The sequence below is a fragment of the Varanus komodoensis genome, unplaced genomic scaffold (assembly GCF_004798865.1).
Source record: "Varanus komodoensis strain SLA01 unplaced genomic scaffold, ASM479886v1 scaffold5, whole genome shotgun sequence".
In the NCBI taxonomy this organism is placed as follows: Eukaryota; Metazoa; Chordata; class Lepidosauria; order Squamata; family Varanidae; genus Varanus; species Varanus komodoensis.
The window spans coordinates 14,481,319-14,496,801 of record NW_025336087.1 but is presented as its reverse complement, the minus strand read 5'-3'; the positions used below and the strand labels follow the sequence as shown (position 1 = coordinate 14,496,801).

At 37.4% G+C, this 15,483-nt stretch overlaps 1 protein-coding gene across 1 annotated transcript in view; it reads left to right on the top strand.

Moving 5' to 3' along the window:
• MCCC2 (methylcrotonyl-CoA carboxylase subunit 2) overlaps positions 1-14,698 on the top strand; it is a 43,167-nt gene extending 28,469 nt beyond the window's left edge. The window contains exons 13-17 of the mRNA XM_044446596.1: positions 1,622-1,688; positions 4,174-4,330; positions 4,992-5,106; positions 6,716-6,801; positions 14,485-14,698. Of these exons, the coding sequence (XP_044302531.1) occupies positions 1,622-1,688; positions 4,174-4,330; positions 4,992-5,106; positions 6,716-6,801; positions 14,485-14,602 (543 nt within the window). The 3' untranslated portion in view covers positions 14,603-14,698. The remainder of the gene's footprint in view (positions 1-1,621; positions 1,689-4,173; positions 4,331-4,991; positions 5,107-6,715; positions 6,802-14,484) is intronic.
• Positions 14,699-15,483: the final 785 nt, after the last annotated feature.

Below are 15,483 nucleotides of genomic sequence, written 5' to 3'. Positions count from 1 at the left end.
CCCATAGAGTTTTGACTATTGGGTACCATTAAAATAAATAAATAAGACCAGGACTATCCTGGTCTTCATCTTGGGTAAGCAGACCAATCTGGCATGTAAAAGAGAGACCTGGTTGTTGGGTGAAGAGGGTGGAGTGAATCCCTTGTAGTTCATCTGCCAGGCTTCAAAGACTGACAGCAGGCAAGATTTAAGGGGCAGGGCCATCTCCGTGTTCAGGCATTGTGTTCAGTGGACCTACATCTGAGTTGAGGATGGGTCTCCTGAACTGACTGGGATAGCTTCCAGAGGAATCACCATAAATCTCCAAACACTTGGCACTTCCTTAGCCCTATTGACTTGCTATAGTTCAGTATTTAGATTGCTCTCTAAGTTAAGATAAATAAGTAATGGTCCTTCAACAGAACTGATAATAGTTTTTATATAAATAGCATTGCTGGGAAAACATGCTTATTTACTGTAACAGTCTGAACATTTCAGTTTATCAGTTTCAAAGTTCTTTTTATCCCAATCATAAAATTATATAAATGAAAAGACTTTCTTAAACCAGCCTCTCCTAATGGAAGAGTCTATATATATTTTAAAAAACATAAAAGCATATGGATGCTGAGCCTTCAGATGATTTTTTTCTATTTAAAATTGACCTTCTAATTGATAAACAAAACACATTATTTTAGAGATTTAAAACCTTTTGTTTTCAGAGATCTGGTATAATATACTAGCTTTCTCTCAGCCTCTGTAGTATGTGATAATACTTTTGATTTGCATGTTTCTTTGAATATGTGAAAGCACTATACAGATGTTTTTAAAGTTGTTGAAACTTTTCTCAAGACCCTCCATGCTGTGATAGTTTCTCAGATTACTCTGTTTGTCACTTCTTGGGGGCAATGGCCTTAAGGTACTATTTCTAGCATTCAGTACATTTACAAACCTCAGTTACTACCACCTGCCATTTATCATATCCACATGTGTTAAAATGTGCCTAAAATCTATTTCAACCATGATTAGGAAATGAGACACTGTTTTACAGATCAACATTTTAAGCAGGTATGTCATCCCATTAGGAAAAGTGTAGTTTAAAAAAGCTTCTTTGCTTTGTGGGAAAGTCATTTAGAATATTCTTGCAATTACGAAAAATAACAGACATGGTTATACTCAAAGAGGTGATTTGCACATAATGTCAAATCTAGGGTTAATTAACCCATGACTCACCGTGCAAAAGAAGGAGTGAGTGAGCGCACCGCCTCCGGTGCACTCTTCATTTCTGCTTTTAATGAATAGCCACAATTAGCGAAGTCATAGGTTGCTGAATAATGATGTGTGAACCTGGAACATGGGATTGTTTAGGGACCCAAAAAGATTTTTTTTAGTGAAAATGTTGGGTTTTTTCAGTGGAGAGAATCAGGAAAGTGCAATTTCCTATCTGAATATGTATTTTAAAAATTAGAAGAGTACTATATGTAATGTAAAAGACAGTTATTCTGTGGCAGATCAGTTTTAGTTAGAGCAGTTTGTTCGACATTGCTTTGAAGTACTCCATTTTAAGAATGGGCAGGATTATAAGTGAACTGTTCAAACCTTACTTAACTGTAGATCAATTGGCAGCCTCTTCCTATCATTACAGGGCACTCATTTTATTCAGCTGTGTTGTCAGAGAAATATCCCCATTGTATTTTTGCAAAATATCACAGGTGAGTAAGCTGTTGTTATTATTTATGTAGCTGAATCTCAGGGAAAATACATTATTTGAAATTACAGATTGTTTCCCACTGACAAAGAAATGTGCAGTAGTAATTTGTTCTTATCATTTATAATAACTATTTGTTTATGGGACTATTGTAGACATTAAGCAGACTAATGCTTGTTATTGTTGCTAATTTATAAAGTACCTTAATAACTAGCTGCTGTTTTATTAAAAAGAAAAGCTACCTGTATGCCTATAAACTACAAAAACAGTTATCAACATAATATTAAATATACTTTATTGAGACAATGACTAAATTTGCATGACATGGCAACTCATTGTGGGTGACAAACCACACTAACTTGTCACATTATGTGAATCCAGTTTCCTGCAGGGTTACTAGTTTTCTGGTTTACTAGCCAAGTGAATGAACCACAGTCTGTTCTATTCTATCCACTGTGCCCACAGTAGGTTGTCATATTATCCAGACCTAGGCAACCATCTTCATCATGGGTATTGGGAAGGAGCCAACAAGCTGCTTGGCAAGCACAGCTACCACACAGATGCACAAGTGGTACTTTGGAGCACCTGGCACTCTGTGCTTCTTTCTGCCATCATGACACCCCCTTTCTTTTTCTGGAGCTTGCAAAAAGTGATCTTCAGTTTGATAGCTAGTGACAGCCCTTCAAAGAGCCCCAGCAGCACATTAGTGGAGCTGCAACTGATTTCCCACCTCTTATTTTCTTTCTTTATTTACTGCTTTTGAAGCTCTCAGAAAGGTTTACAAGAAAACACATAACAGAACAATAATTTAAAATACATAGTTAGGCAGCAAATAATCGCAGTAATAAGTAACAATAACATAGAAGCAATAAAAATAAAATCCATCCACAGAGGCCCTTCCACCCATGCCTGCCCACAATTTATACCCATTCCTACCACCACAGTGCCCACAAGAAATGTAGTGGCATTCTTACTATAATTAAATAAAATCAAACTAAACAATGACAATAAATAAATAAAATCAATAAAAATAATGTAATTTTGATAAAAAATTAAACTTTACAATTAGTTGTGATTACTCCACAGTATCCATGAGACAAAAAGATAAAAATGTCATAAAATAATAGAAATTAAAATTGTCAACAATTTAAATATAAGGGGAAAAAAGAGTTTGGTTTGGCACCGAAAATTGTAAAGCATTGGCACCAGGTGTACCTCTCTGGGGAGCTGGTTTCATATTCGGGGCACCACAGTAGAGGAAGCCCTTCCCCTAGTAGCTGCCATCTTTACCTCCTGAGTGGGTGGCTCCTGGAGAAGGACCTCCATAGGTAACTTTAAGACCAGGCAGGCACATATGGGAGAAGGCATCCCCCGCTTTTGGTTACCCAAATGTACACTATATTTTCAGATTATTATTTTTTGGTTGAACTTGTATAGTGCACTTGCGAGGTTCTGAAATGGCATGCTTTGCCCGAGCAATATCTGAGCGGACATGTAGCTGGTATTCCTCATGGTTATTGACCCAGAGAGACTGCCGAGAGATTTATATTGAAGCTTGATTTCTCTTGACAATTGTTAAAATGTGTGTCAACAGAAAGTAAAGCTGTGAGTGAGCTTTGCTTGTAAAAAAGTGGTAGCCATGGCTGCCTGAAAGTTTTTTGTCTGTTGTTTGTTTTGGGGGTTTTTGGACCAGGCTCCTCTGCGTGTTCTCTGACTTTTCCCAAGAACATAGCTGTTCAAGAAAGTGTAAAACTGTAAGACAACCCCCTTTTTGGTGAACTCTCCGTTTTGACAACTAGCTGTTAAAACCTTCCCACCTTTTAAAAGTATTTTTTAATACTGTTCTCCATTGGTTTTTCACAGAAGTGTATGCATTCACGCTTGCTTATGTCCTTGTGAAAAAACATTGTGAGCCCTGTCTAAAATACCTTTTTAAAAGAGTCAGAGTATTCACAGCTAGCGGTCAAATCTCTGCTCCCATAAAATGGGATGAGTCACTCTTTATTGTCTTCCCAAGCGCCTAGAATCTGAAGAAAATGGAAAAGTGAGAGTACCTTTACAGGGGAAAAAAACCCTTTTGAAGGTCTTTCTTTGAAGGGACTGATCCAGTAGTCATTCTCTTTTTGTATGCAAAGTAAGCTCTTTGCCAGGGTGGGTTGGTATGACATGCAAATGTGCCCAATTTGAAGCCACACAGAGTGTCACAGAAATGTTTCTTTGCCACATTTACATTGGGTGCAATGATGGTATTATCTTACTGCAGCCTTTCCCAGTGTGATGCCCTCTGGATGTTTTGGACTTCAGTTTCGATCAGCTTCACCAGCATAGATAGTGATCAGGAATGCTGGGAGATGTAGTCTAAAACATCTGAATGGCCTAAGGTTTGGAGAAGACTTCCGTACTGTTAGTTTTGCATCTTTTTCTAGTATACCAAGAAGCTTACTGAACTCTTTGTTAGCAATAATATTGGTGTTTTTACAATTCAATAGGTTTCATGGTTGGTAAGGAATATGAAGCTGGTGGAATAGCAAAAGATGGAGCCAAGATGGTCACTGCTGTAGCATGTGCTAATGTGCCTAAGATAACAGTTATTATTGGAGGCTCTTACGGTGCTGGAAATTATGGAATGTGTGGAAGAGCATATAGGTGAGTATGCATTATTAGCAACCATTTTTACTGTGAGTTTATTTTGCAGTAGCATGGGGCAGAAGCTGAAATACCCCCTCATTCTTGCTAGAGATTCTTCACATGTTATTATCATGATTAAGTGTTACGATGGCTCTGAAAGGCTTTCTGTTGCTATCTTATGGTGTAAATTGCAATGATAGCAAGGAAGTCTTTTCTAAGCACATGGAGGTAGAACAGGATTTCTCTATTTTTGCCACTAGTAAATTTTGAAGTACAGTCCTATATTCATAGGATGAATACTGGAAAGACCAATGGATTGATAAATTATGTCATCACTCCTGCTAATTATTATTATTTTTTTTCATTAATTTCTTTATCTCCCAGTAGCGGCAGCTCTGTGGGCATTTTACAACAGTTCATAAAAATAATACAATAAAATATCATAAAATCTTTAAAAATGCAGGCATTTTAAACAAAAAATTAAGAAGTAAAAGAATATGAAATGCGAAAAATATCTGAGATAGGTTATTCAGGTAACATCCAAAAGTGCAGATGTTGTGTCCCTGTGAGCCTTGGTTCCACTATATTACTTTCCCCAACCTCAGCAACCTAGGTAAAATAATGTAACAATAACACAGGAAATGTGTTCTTTATTAGTTACCTTACTCATATTTTTCAGTCCAAGATTTCTTTATATGTGGCCAAATGCTCGGATCTCAGTGATGGGTGGAGAACAAGCTGCAACAGTTTTGGCTACAATAGCCAAGGACCAAAAAGCAAGGGAAGGAAAGCAGGTTAGTAAGATTCTACACTTGGAATCATTCTTCTGCTGTAATTTCTTAGTTTGGCAAAGCCATCTGTACTTGGTTGTACTTACTCATTTCATCTAGAATGAAATCTAGGTATTATTTTAAATTCCTTTTACATAGTTCCATAGAAAATTAGGCATACGTTAGGAATATAACTGACATGCTTAAGCCACTCCATCCAAGTAGAGCTCTAACTTTGAGCTACCTAAGGTACAGCATTTCTACCTACTTGTGAGCCTTATAACCATTATCGTTTTAGTGGGGTATGGGCTCATTAAAGTGTGTTATAGTTTTATAAGTGAACCTTACTAAAAATAAATTGGCAGTTATCATTCTTCTTGGGTATAACTCTAACTTTATATTATTTTTCAATAAAATGAATAAAGATCATGTTTTAAGCATAATAAAATTAATTCATTTTTCAGGTTGTCCAGTAGATGGCAGCCTGCCAGGGTGGGCGTCCAAGGGGCCAAAATAATCCTCAGACCTCCCATAACTTGCTCAGCATATGCTGTACTGTTAAGTCAGACCCTTTCCCTATTGCCACACAGAAGTTTGGATCCAAAGAACTGTAAACAGAGAAAATATTATTAGTGCTAGGATTTCTAGAACAATGCAATTTGAAACAATAAAGCACCACAATGAATCTTCAATTGCTCTACAGTGTGGAACATAGCAACATTAGCCAAAAATAGAGAGAGCTTGTGTAATATATTGCACCAGTGAAGTGACTTCTTCAAACATGGGGTTACTTTTTTCTGATGGAATGCTCTTTTCACAGCTTTTCTGTGAGTGGAAAAGATTTGTTGTTAGTGGAAAGATACCTTTGGATCCAAGCAAGATCTTCGGTTATCTATATAGGCAGAACAATGGCTGAATTCTTCATGGGACCCATAACTTCTCTGGAATTCCTCCATTTTTGTTTTAAATGTTTTAAGCCTTCAGCTTCATCTTGGTGGATCGAATCACTGTGCACATGCTCTGAAGCACTTTTTAAACTGCCTTATATATTTCAAGATTAAGTAGCACACACATTGTTCTGGACAAGGCAAAGGGCATTTTACTATTTGTGTTCCAATTTAAAATCACATTATAGTAAATTAAATAGTGTTGGAATTAAAAGGTCGGTTTATTTAAGGACAATACATAGTTACATGGATGAGTTTACTTATAAAGAAGGGATGGGTTTAGAAGACAAAGACCAGCAACACTTTCTGGAGTATTCTTTCAACAGGACATGCTTTCTGGCTGGAATACAAAAGCACCTCTCTCTCAAAGTATGCCCATTTTTTTAAAAAAAAGCTATTGGTAATTTCCCTTAACCTTACATTCAGTTTTAAAAATTGTGAATCTCAGATTATATCCATTTCATGTAGAGCTGCTTTGAATAAAAGAATAAATGAGTTTGTATTGTGTAGTTTCAAAACCTTTTAATTCTAAAATTAAAGATGATTATTTTAACATAATTGATCATTCTTTTAGTGGACATGCTAGGTAAAAGTTAAGGTAGAAACTCAAAGGCACACAGAAATGTATAATCTCCTAACCCTAAGATGGTCACTTTTCCCAGCTTTGTTCACTTCTTATTTTATAGCTATCTGAAGAGGAGGAAAAAGCTCTGAAAGAACCAATCATCCAGAGGTTTGAAGAGGAAGGCAATCCTTACTATTCCAGTGCACGGTAAGTTATACAATATATTGCTGAAATATTCACTCCCCTTTGACCTTTTCACATTTGGTTGTGTTAAAACCTTGTGTTGAAATGAGTTTAATTGTGATTGTTCCCACTTGATGTACAAAGTTACATGATGCTGTCAATGTGCAAATCTTTTTATTATGGCACAAAAGCTAAGGAAGCAAAACAAAGGTGGCATTGTTTGGTTACTTAAGTAGTCATCTGCTTTCTTGTAGCATGCTTAAATAAGGTCTGGCGCAGGCTGTTGTCTCCAGCGGTCACATACCGGAATCTCGCTCTGCCGCACAACTGCAGATTAAATACACCTGTTTCTGGAAGGCTCCAGAGAACATTGAAAAGAATATCTATATCAGTAGCATCATGAAGTCCAAGGAATTATCAAGACAACTCCAGGATAAAGTTATGCAGAAGCTCCAGTTGGGGTTGGATTCTTTAATTTAATAAAAGATCCCATGAACTATGACCATGATCGTTATTGCAAAATAGAAAAATGATTGTGGCTTCCTCAAGGTCAGCTGCCAAATCTCAGAACCAGGTAAGGAGGGCATTAGTCAGAGAAGCAATCAAGAGGCTGCCGGTAACTCTGAAGGAACTGGGGAGATCTGTATCTGAAATGGAGAAGTTGTCCATGGGACACCTGTCATTCAGAGGCTTCACAAACTGGGCTTTATGGAAATGTGGCAAGAAGAAAGATGTTGCTGAACAAACCCATATTAAAGTCTGTCTGGATTTGCAAAAAGGCATGTGGGAGACCTGTGGAAAAAAGTTTATCTGGTCGTAGCCGCAAAATGCCCTGCATGCGGCAAAGCCAACAGTGCTCCTTGCTCTAAGAACAGTTTCCCTACAGGCAAGCGTGGTGGTGGCAGCAGCGGGTGCTTTTCTTTGGCAGGGATTGGGAAACTGGTCAAGATCAAGATGGATGGGGTCAAATACAGAGGAATTCTAGAGGAACCCATTTGATTCTGCAAGTGACCTGAGACAAGGGAAAAGGTTCACCTTCCAGCAGGACAAAATAACACTGGAGAGGTATAAAAGCAACATGAATGTGTTAAAATGGCTCAGTCAAAGCCCAGACCTCAGTCTGATTCAGAATCTGTGGCAAGACAGGAAGGTTGTTGTTCACTGCAGTCCCCATCCAACCTGGCAGACCTGGAGCAGTTTTGCCTAGAAGAATCTGCAAACATTGCGGGATCCAGATACAGAGTTGACAGAGGCTTATCCAAGAAGTTTCACAGATATAATTGCTGTCAAAGGTGCTTCTGCTAACTCTTGACTCGGGGTGAATAGTTATGCAGCCAAAAGTGCGACGTTGTTTTTGTTTCCTTAAGTTTTGTGCCACATTAAAAATATTTTGCACCTTCACAGTGTTGAGCATCTTGTACACATACACGGTGCCGATTAAATCCATTTCATTTCCAGGTTGTAACACAAAAAATGTGGAAAAGTCAAAAGGGGTTTAATACTTCTGCAGGACATTGTAAGTAATATGGTGGGTTGTGTGTGTGTGTGAGTGATGAAGCTAAGCTGCGTGAGCGAGTGGCATTTGGCTGGATCATTTTCTTATTACTAGCTCTTTTGAAGCATTTTTATATGCATTAAGTGTGGTACATCCATAAAATTGGTTTGCGAGGTAAATAATGGTCTTAATTGTGCTAAGGTTGAAAGATAATGAATTTGTGTAAGATCACTCTGTGTACCTGAGCATGAATATGACATGTTATCTTTAGAGATCAGGCTCCAGTCTCTTGTGTACTGGGTTGTACTAATTTTCTTAGATCTTCTGTTTCATGGTGCACCTGGCATTTTATAAGACAGCACACATCTGTCTTAAAATTAGTAAAGCATAGGGTATATGTATGATGTAATTTAACATTTTTATTGATGTAATTTTTTTAATGACACAAGATCATATTTTAACAGCTAATTTGTGGCACTCATTCAAGAAATACATCTAAACAACCATGTAGATAGAGAATAATGCTAGACCTTTCTCTTCCAAAAGAACTTTGAATTTTCCATTTTGAATATCCAGTGTGATTTATTAAAAGATGCTTATCAGTGTGGGTTTAAATGCACAACTTAGAACCTGTTACTCACCATCTTTATACCAATAGCAAATAATCATAGTGAACTAGAAGAATACATTTTCCTGAGTTAGGCATACTGGTTCAGATGCAATGCTAAATTATGGTTTAGTGTGATGAGGAGAAGCTTCAAGACTACTCTCTCCAATCTCATCTGGCACAGCTTAAATAAAGAAACTGGAAGTTACTGTTAATTATGGTTAGATGAAAGAAGGAGCTTCAAAGGACATTTTATGAAGATGGCTGATTTCAGCTAATAATATTTATTTATTTATGCATGGATACATGCATGCATGCATTTTTCAATTTCTAACCTACACTATTAGCCACATGGTATCCTGGGCGGGTTACAACAATAAAACCATCTAAAAACAATATAAAAACACAAACATCAAATAGTGATAAACCAGTGAGACAATAAAAGCACACCCTCCTCATCTTAATAGAACTAAGGATTTCATAAAAGGCAAAGCATACTCAAAACAGATTAACAGTTAAACTACCGGCAAAGTAAAAAGGTCTTTGCTGGGGCCAGTAAGAGTATAAAAAGGGTACCAGGCGAACCACTCCAGGGAGCTCGTTCCAAAATCAGGGTGTCACTCCTGAAAAGGCCCTTCTTGTTGCCACCCTCCTTACTGCCCGAGGAGAGGACTTCCTCAGAAGGGCCTCAGATGCAGATCTAAGGGCCCAGGTAGGTTCATATGAGACAAGGTGCTCCTTTAGATACCCTGGCCCCAAATTCTTAGATGAAATAGATAACCATGAATATCAGTTAGCTTTACAACCAGTATAAACAAGGGTGCTGCATTGTGGTTGGGAAAAGTGTTTATAGTTCTAACACTTGAGTATCTGAATGTGCCTTCTTGTCACAAAACATCATATATTTCCCTGAGGAAGAAGGGACAAATATCTCCATCTGTTACTGTTGGGTTATACTCAGATCAAGCAAATGTTTCACACAATAAATTATGTTAAATTGTTGTCAAACTGTATGTGTTTACATCAAATACTAATTTAGGGATAAAAATTAGTATTTTCTCTGCATGTAATCTTTTGGATATAATCACTAGATGGCCTTTACAATTTTTTAATGTATGCTAAAAGGCTGGATTTTTAAGCATGCAGTATAGACATACTTGTCATACAAGAAACCACATGTGTCTTCTAAGATAGTTGGAGTGGTAGGCACTTGCACAAGAGGCTGTCTTAATTTAGGCCTATAACTTTTGGCCTGTAATGAGAAATCTTTATTAATTTCAGGACAAAGATAACAATTAGGTGTTCTACCATTTGTACTTCGCTGTGAGAAAACACTTCAGCTGTACTTGACCTTGCTATGCCTGTGCTTGGACCTTTTAGGTAATAGAGGCCATGTTCTCACAGCATACTGACCCACCCTGTGAATAAGCTAGGCAGAGTATGTTGTTCATAAAACCACCCATGGTATGCCCAACAGATCCTCAGGCTTACTGTGGCTTGTTCTTCTCTTGCTTCTTCCTCAGTTTTCGAAATACTTTCAGCATGTCTCACAGTGTACTCCACAGCAGAACTTGACCTCTTTGTTGAGTGGGTGCAATCATGGATGTGCATAGATAATTGTGCAAATTATATTGAATGCACCATGGAGGTATTTTATCAGGAACCGTGCCTTTGAATTATAAAATGAGGCTAGGAAAAAATATGTGCTGTTGTTGTTGTTTTTAAATAGGAGCAGATTTCTTTATTAATTTTGCATATCAATTATATCTTAGTTTATGCTCAGGATGTCAGTTGTCTACTCTTTAGTTCTGTTCCCACATAAAATATGTCTGTCTAGAAGCTTTCACATGCAGAGGTCTTAATTATCTAGGCTCATTAGCCAGACATCTTCTTAATGAACTAGATTAATCTGCTTACAGGTGTCTAAAAGTAGTTTAATCAGTTTACCTTGTAACGAATGTCAGGCATACGGCTCAGGAAGAAAGTTGCTCATCTTTTCCTTGCAGAGGCTCTGCTATAAATTTTTTACGACCAGAGATATGATTCATGTTCTCACCAAGGGGCTTGATAGGTTGTTCAATAATTAATGTTTTGTCCCACTACAGAAGGTAGTTTTCACTAAACAAAGAGACAAGCCATAGTGACTTGCAGAAAGTAATCTTACCATATGCAGAAAAATCTTTCAAATTGTCAAAAATAAATAGATCTCTATATTACTGAAACTTAATTGTATTCTAAAGATTTAAAGGATGGAAAGGCATTTTTGTTCTACTATAGGACACTTATAAGGTTGTAGTTTTAAGGTAATTGTGTTGGATCAATTACATTTAGAAAATGGACAATTGCATTATATGCTTTAATTTTGAGATCTTGGCTAAAAAATTTTAAATTTAAAAATATCCTAGTAGAAGAATTCTTCTTTAGCTCAGATTTTAATCTGAGTTGCCTTGTAGTTAAGCGAGGTTTGCAGTGCCACCGAATGAGGTTGCTGTCATTTGGTTGCTATCATTTGGTTGGTAAGCACACTGGGCCCCATCCTTATTAGTGCTATCAAGTTTATTTACTACTATTATTGGGTACAGCTGGATACAGTTTTTACAGGTGAAATGGCACAGTTTTCACCTGTAAAATAGAAAACAATACTGTAGTAAAATATTCAAATTAAAAATAAAGACTACAGCAGATTTTTTTTAATCTTTAAAACTACCATCTTAGAGGTTAGGGTCCTCTATGCAAAAAGCATGGTGGAACAATACAGGTTTTACAAGGCATCTAAAACCAACACCAGAGAGTAGACTAGCCAGGCTTCCTGAGATAGAGAATTCCATAGTCTTGGTGCCATGACTGAGGAGGTCAGATACCCACCAATTATGCCTCTGGTTGTGGTGGGATATAAACAGAGCTTCCACTGAAGATTTGAGCAGGAAAGTGGGATTATAGGATGAAATTACATTTTAAGTATTTGTTCCCAAGCTATTTAGGCCTGAAAGTCATTACCAGCATTCTGAACATGGCTCAGGGATAGGACCCAGACCAGCTGGTACAGTAATAGAGCTACATGGCAAAATACTGTCTTTACTCAAAACTCTAGTTACCATAATTTGTACCAGCTGAAGTTTTTGAACACTTTTTGGAGTGTGCTGTGTACACTTCTCATATGGAAGTAGGCCAGATTTTGTAGTAGATTATGTAGTAATGTAACCTAGATGTAAGCAAGGCATGAATGACAGCAACCACATCTACAGAGGCACCCTGGGCAACAGGCACTATTTGGCCATCCAGAAGTATAGCTGCATCCATGAGCCCATTCTAAATGGTGAACCTGTATTTTTCAAGAATTATGAAATCATGTCTAAAGGAGATGCCTCTTGTCCCCTTTGATTTAGTGAGGAAAAGTCCTGACCTTATGTTTCTCACATAGTTCAGTCACCCCTTTTACATACAGTAAATCTCCATCAACCTCATAGGTTCAGCCTTAAACTGTAAGATGTGAAGTCATTGTTCCTTGTGGCATGTTTCAGAATATGTCACTAGAAATACAACTTGAAAGATAATTGTAGAAGAGCTATAAATGTTCAGTGTACATCTTTCTTTTACTTGGTAATGGCTCTATTGTACTTCTAGATGTCATAGTTTTGTATAACCGGTTAGGGTGTGATCCTATGCCTGTTTAAACATAACCACTACAACTTCCAGCATCTCTTCAGCTGGGTATGCTGGCTGGAGTATGCTGGACATTGTAGGACTATTCTCTCTCTAAACAGGTGTAAGATTATGCCTCTAGTTGCTTGAAAATAGTAACCCTTTCAAAGGGCATTTGAGAGTAGCAGCATGAAACCAATTTTACAATTTGCAAGCATTAATGGGGTTGGGTGGCAGAACTATGTATTGATGTTCAAGATGAAGTTTGGATTGGCCTGTTCTTTTGCAGTATCAACCGTTGAAATTTGAGCTGCACGTTTCCTTCGTAATTAGATTTAAAAATATAATCTTTAGACAATTAACAAGTGAAGATTTCAGTCTCTAGCCGGAGGAAAATGCCCTGTTTTTAACATCCAGTTCTTATTGCTTATTCATAGATATTTTAAAGCACTTAATTTTTTTTCAGATGGCCTCCTTTCTAACTCCTTCCTGCTCTTTCAAATAATAATCAAATGAACTGAGAGAGAGAGAAAGACAGAGTTGAGATTGGCTTTCATGCTGGTCACACATCTAATGCTAAACATATGGATGTGGTCAGGATTGGGCAATGTGTTTTATTATCTTTTACAAGTGTTGAATTCATTGCTTAAAGAGAATTTGTTATGACAGAGATTATTTTTCATCTGTTTGGAAATATGCTTGAACAATGAAGATTCATATGTCTTCAGGGCTTTGCTGAGATACCTCACAACTTTAAATATCTTTGAATTAAATCTCATTAGTTGATGTTTAGACTGTGCCTGGTAATTAGTCTTTATTTACATTTTCTTATTCAGAACATGGATATTGTATAGAGGTTAACACCTATGGACATATACTTACTCCTGCTAAAATTAAGGTGGCTTGAAAATATTTTAGATTCTGTCCTATATGTTTGGATTCATTATTGGATGCTTCAGTTTTCCAATGAGACCCTAAAGCTCACTGTGCCTTTACATAATGGTTAAGAGTGTCTGAAAAATAAGATTAGCCTGTTAAGATGGCAAGAGAAGATACATTGGTGTAAATGCTTAGACCAGAGTGTCACAATAAAAGATTCCAAATGAAACTGACACAGAGTGGACTGATTCACACATAATAAGAAGCCACTGTGAGTGAGGCTTTGTGAGACTTTTCATTGGAGCTGGGCTGCCATTTTGACTAATCAGGGCCTGCTAGGGGTGTGTTACAGCTTCTTTTTACATGCAGATATAAGGCTGGGTTTCTGAGGTGGTTGACAAGCTACTTAAAGCCCTAAACAGTTTGTGGGTTCTGTGTGATAGTTCAACCATCCCAGCAACCCACCCTTGCCAGGTTCTTCTCCAATTATAAACTGTAGCGGACCCCCTCCATGGCTCTATTTTTCAAAATGGCAGCTGCCATGATGGCAAGCCCTGTGGAGAAATCGTATGTACTAAGGTGACTTCTTGGTACATACGAACTAAGTCACTGTTTAGTGAGTTGTGCTACAATTCAACACAGACTTAAGTATACTTACCCCTGAATTGGATTGTGGCTTCTGTGAAGACAGTGGGCATTTTTTCTTCACTGTAGTGCAGATATGGAAAATACATTTTTTTCTGTTAAATTTTGGGCACTTTTTATTTTTGTTCCTTTTTCTTCTAATAGAAGTATATGTTTAATATTGCATGGCTGACCCTGAATGGCAGTTCAAGAACCAAATGGATTCTGCTGTGATCCTGGAGACCCCATTCTGAGAGGACAGTCAGGACCCATGAAATTAGTGCCCTCCTTTCCTGCAAAGCCGCCAGAACCACAAGTGGCCCCTGCCAATATTGTTGGATAACTTCAGTAATACTTTGAACTGCAGAGGAGCTGTATACTGAAAAACAGTTCCCATGTGGCTCTGATAACATTAAAATCCAGTTTCTCACGTCACCTGTTTTTCTTTTGTTTGCTCCAGGCTGTGGGATGATGGAATTATTGATCCCGTTGACACAAGACTAGTTTTGGGGCTCAGCCTGAGTGCTGCACTCAATGCTCCCACCAAGAAGACAGAGTTTGGAGTATTCAGAATGTGATTTGAACGGCTTGCCAGTGATACCACCAGATGATTAATATAAAGTCAAATGGGCTAAAATTCTAAGCTATAAAATAAAGATTTGTGTAAAACTATAGTTGGGTTTTATTTTTCTGTATGCTTAATTAGAACTGGTTTAATACTTTTATATAGGTAACTGTAAATTTCATTATTATTGACCAGAAATTTGGGGAAAATGTATTAAATCATTGAAATCAGATCATAATTACCCCAGTGTATAATACCTTTCCACTTTGTTACATAGCATCTAAATTTTAATCTAAACCGTAAAAGCCAGACTCTCACATATCTTCATTAATTTAATTCAGTTAGCCAGCCAGCATGTATGCATCTTCATATATTTCATTTAATTAAAAACAGCTATATCATCATGTCTCTTTCTCCGTTATAACTCTCCAGTACTTCTGCTCCTCTTCTACCCCCTCCCCTGAATCTGTAGCAATTAATAGTGGAGCAGACTGGTCTTAGCAAAGATTGATTATATCTGTGGGGGAAATTAGAGATAAAATTCCAAACCCAATGAGATCTCCTTGATGCTTGGCATTTTTAATACTGTGGCACTTACTCAGGGCCCATGGCACTGTTTCCACTGCTTTAGCTGTGTGGGCACACTGCACAACAAACCAGTTAACTATTCAAAATGCTTTATAATATGATGCCTTGGCTGTCAGTTAAGCCCTGAGAATTGAATCATTCCAATTTTACAAAAGTGAAGTTAAGAAAAATAATCCTGCTGTTCAGCTAGTGAATTCACAATGATGAACTGAATATTGAAACTAAGGTAGCCATCAATCAGTGGATTATAGTTTCCTGTTTGCCTGTCTACATGCAGAATAAACTTTGGAAAAATAAATGTAAATA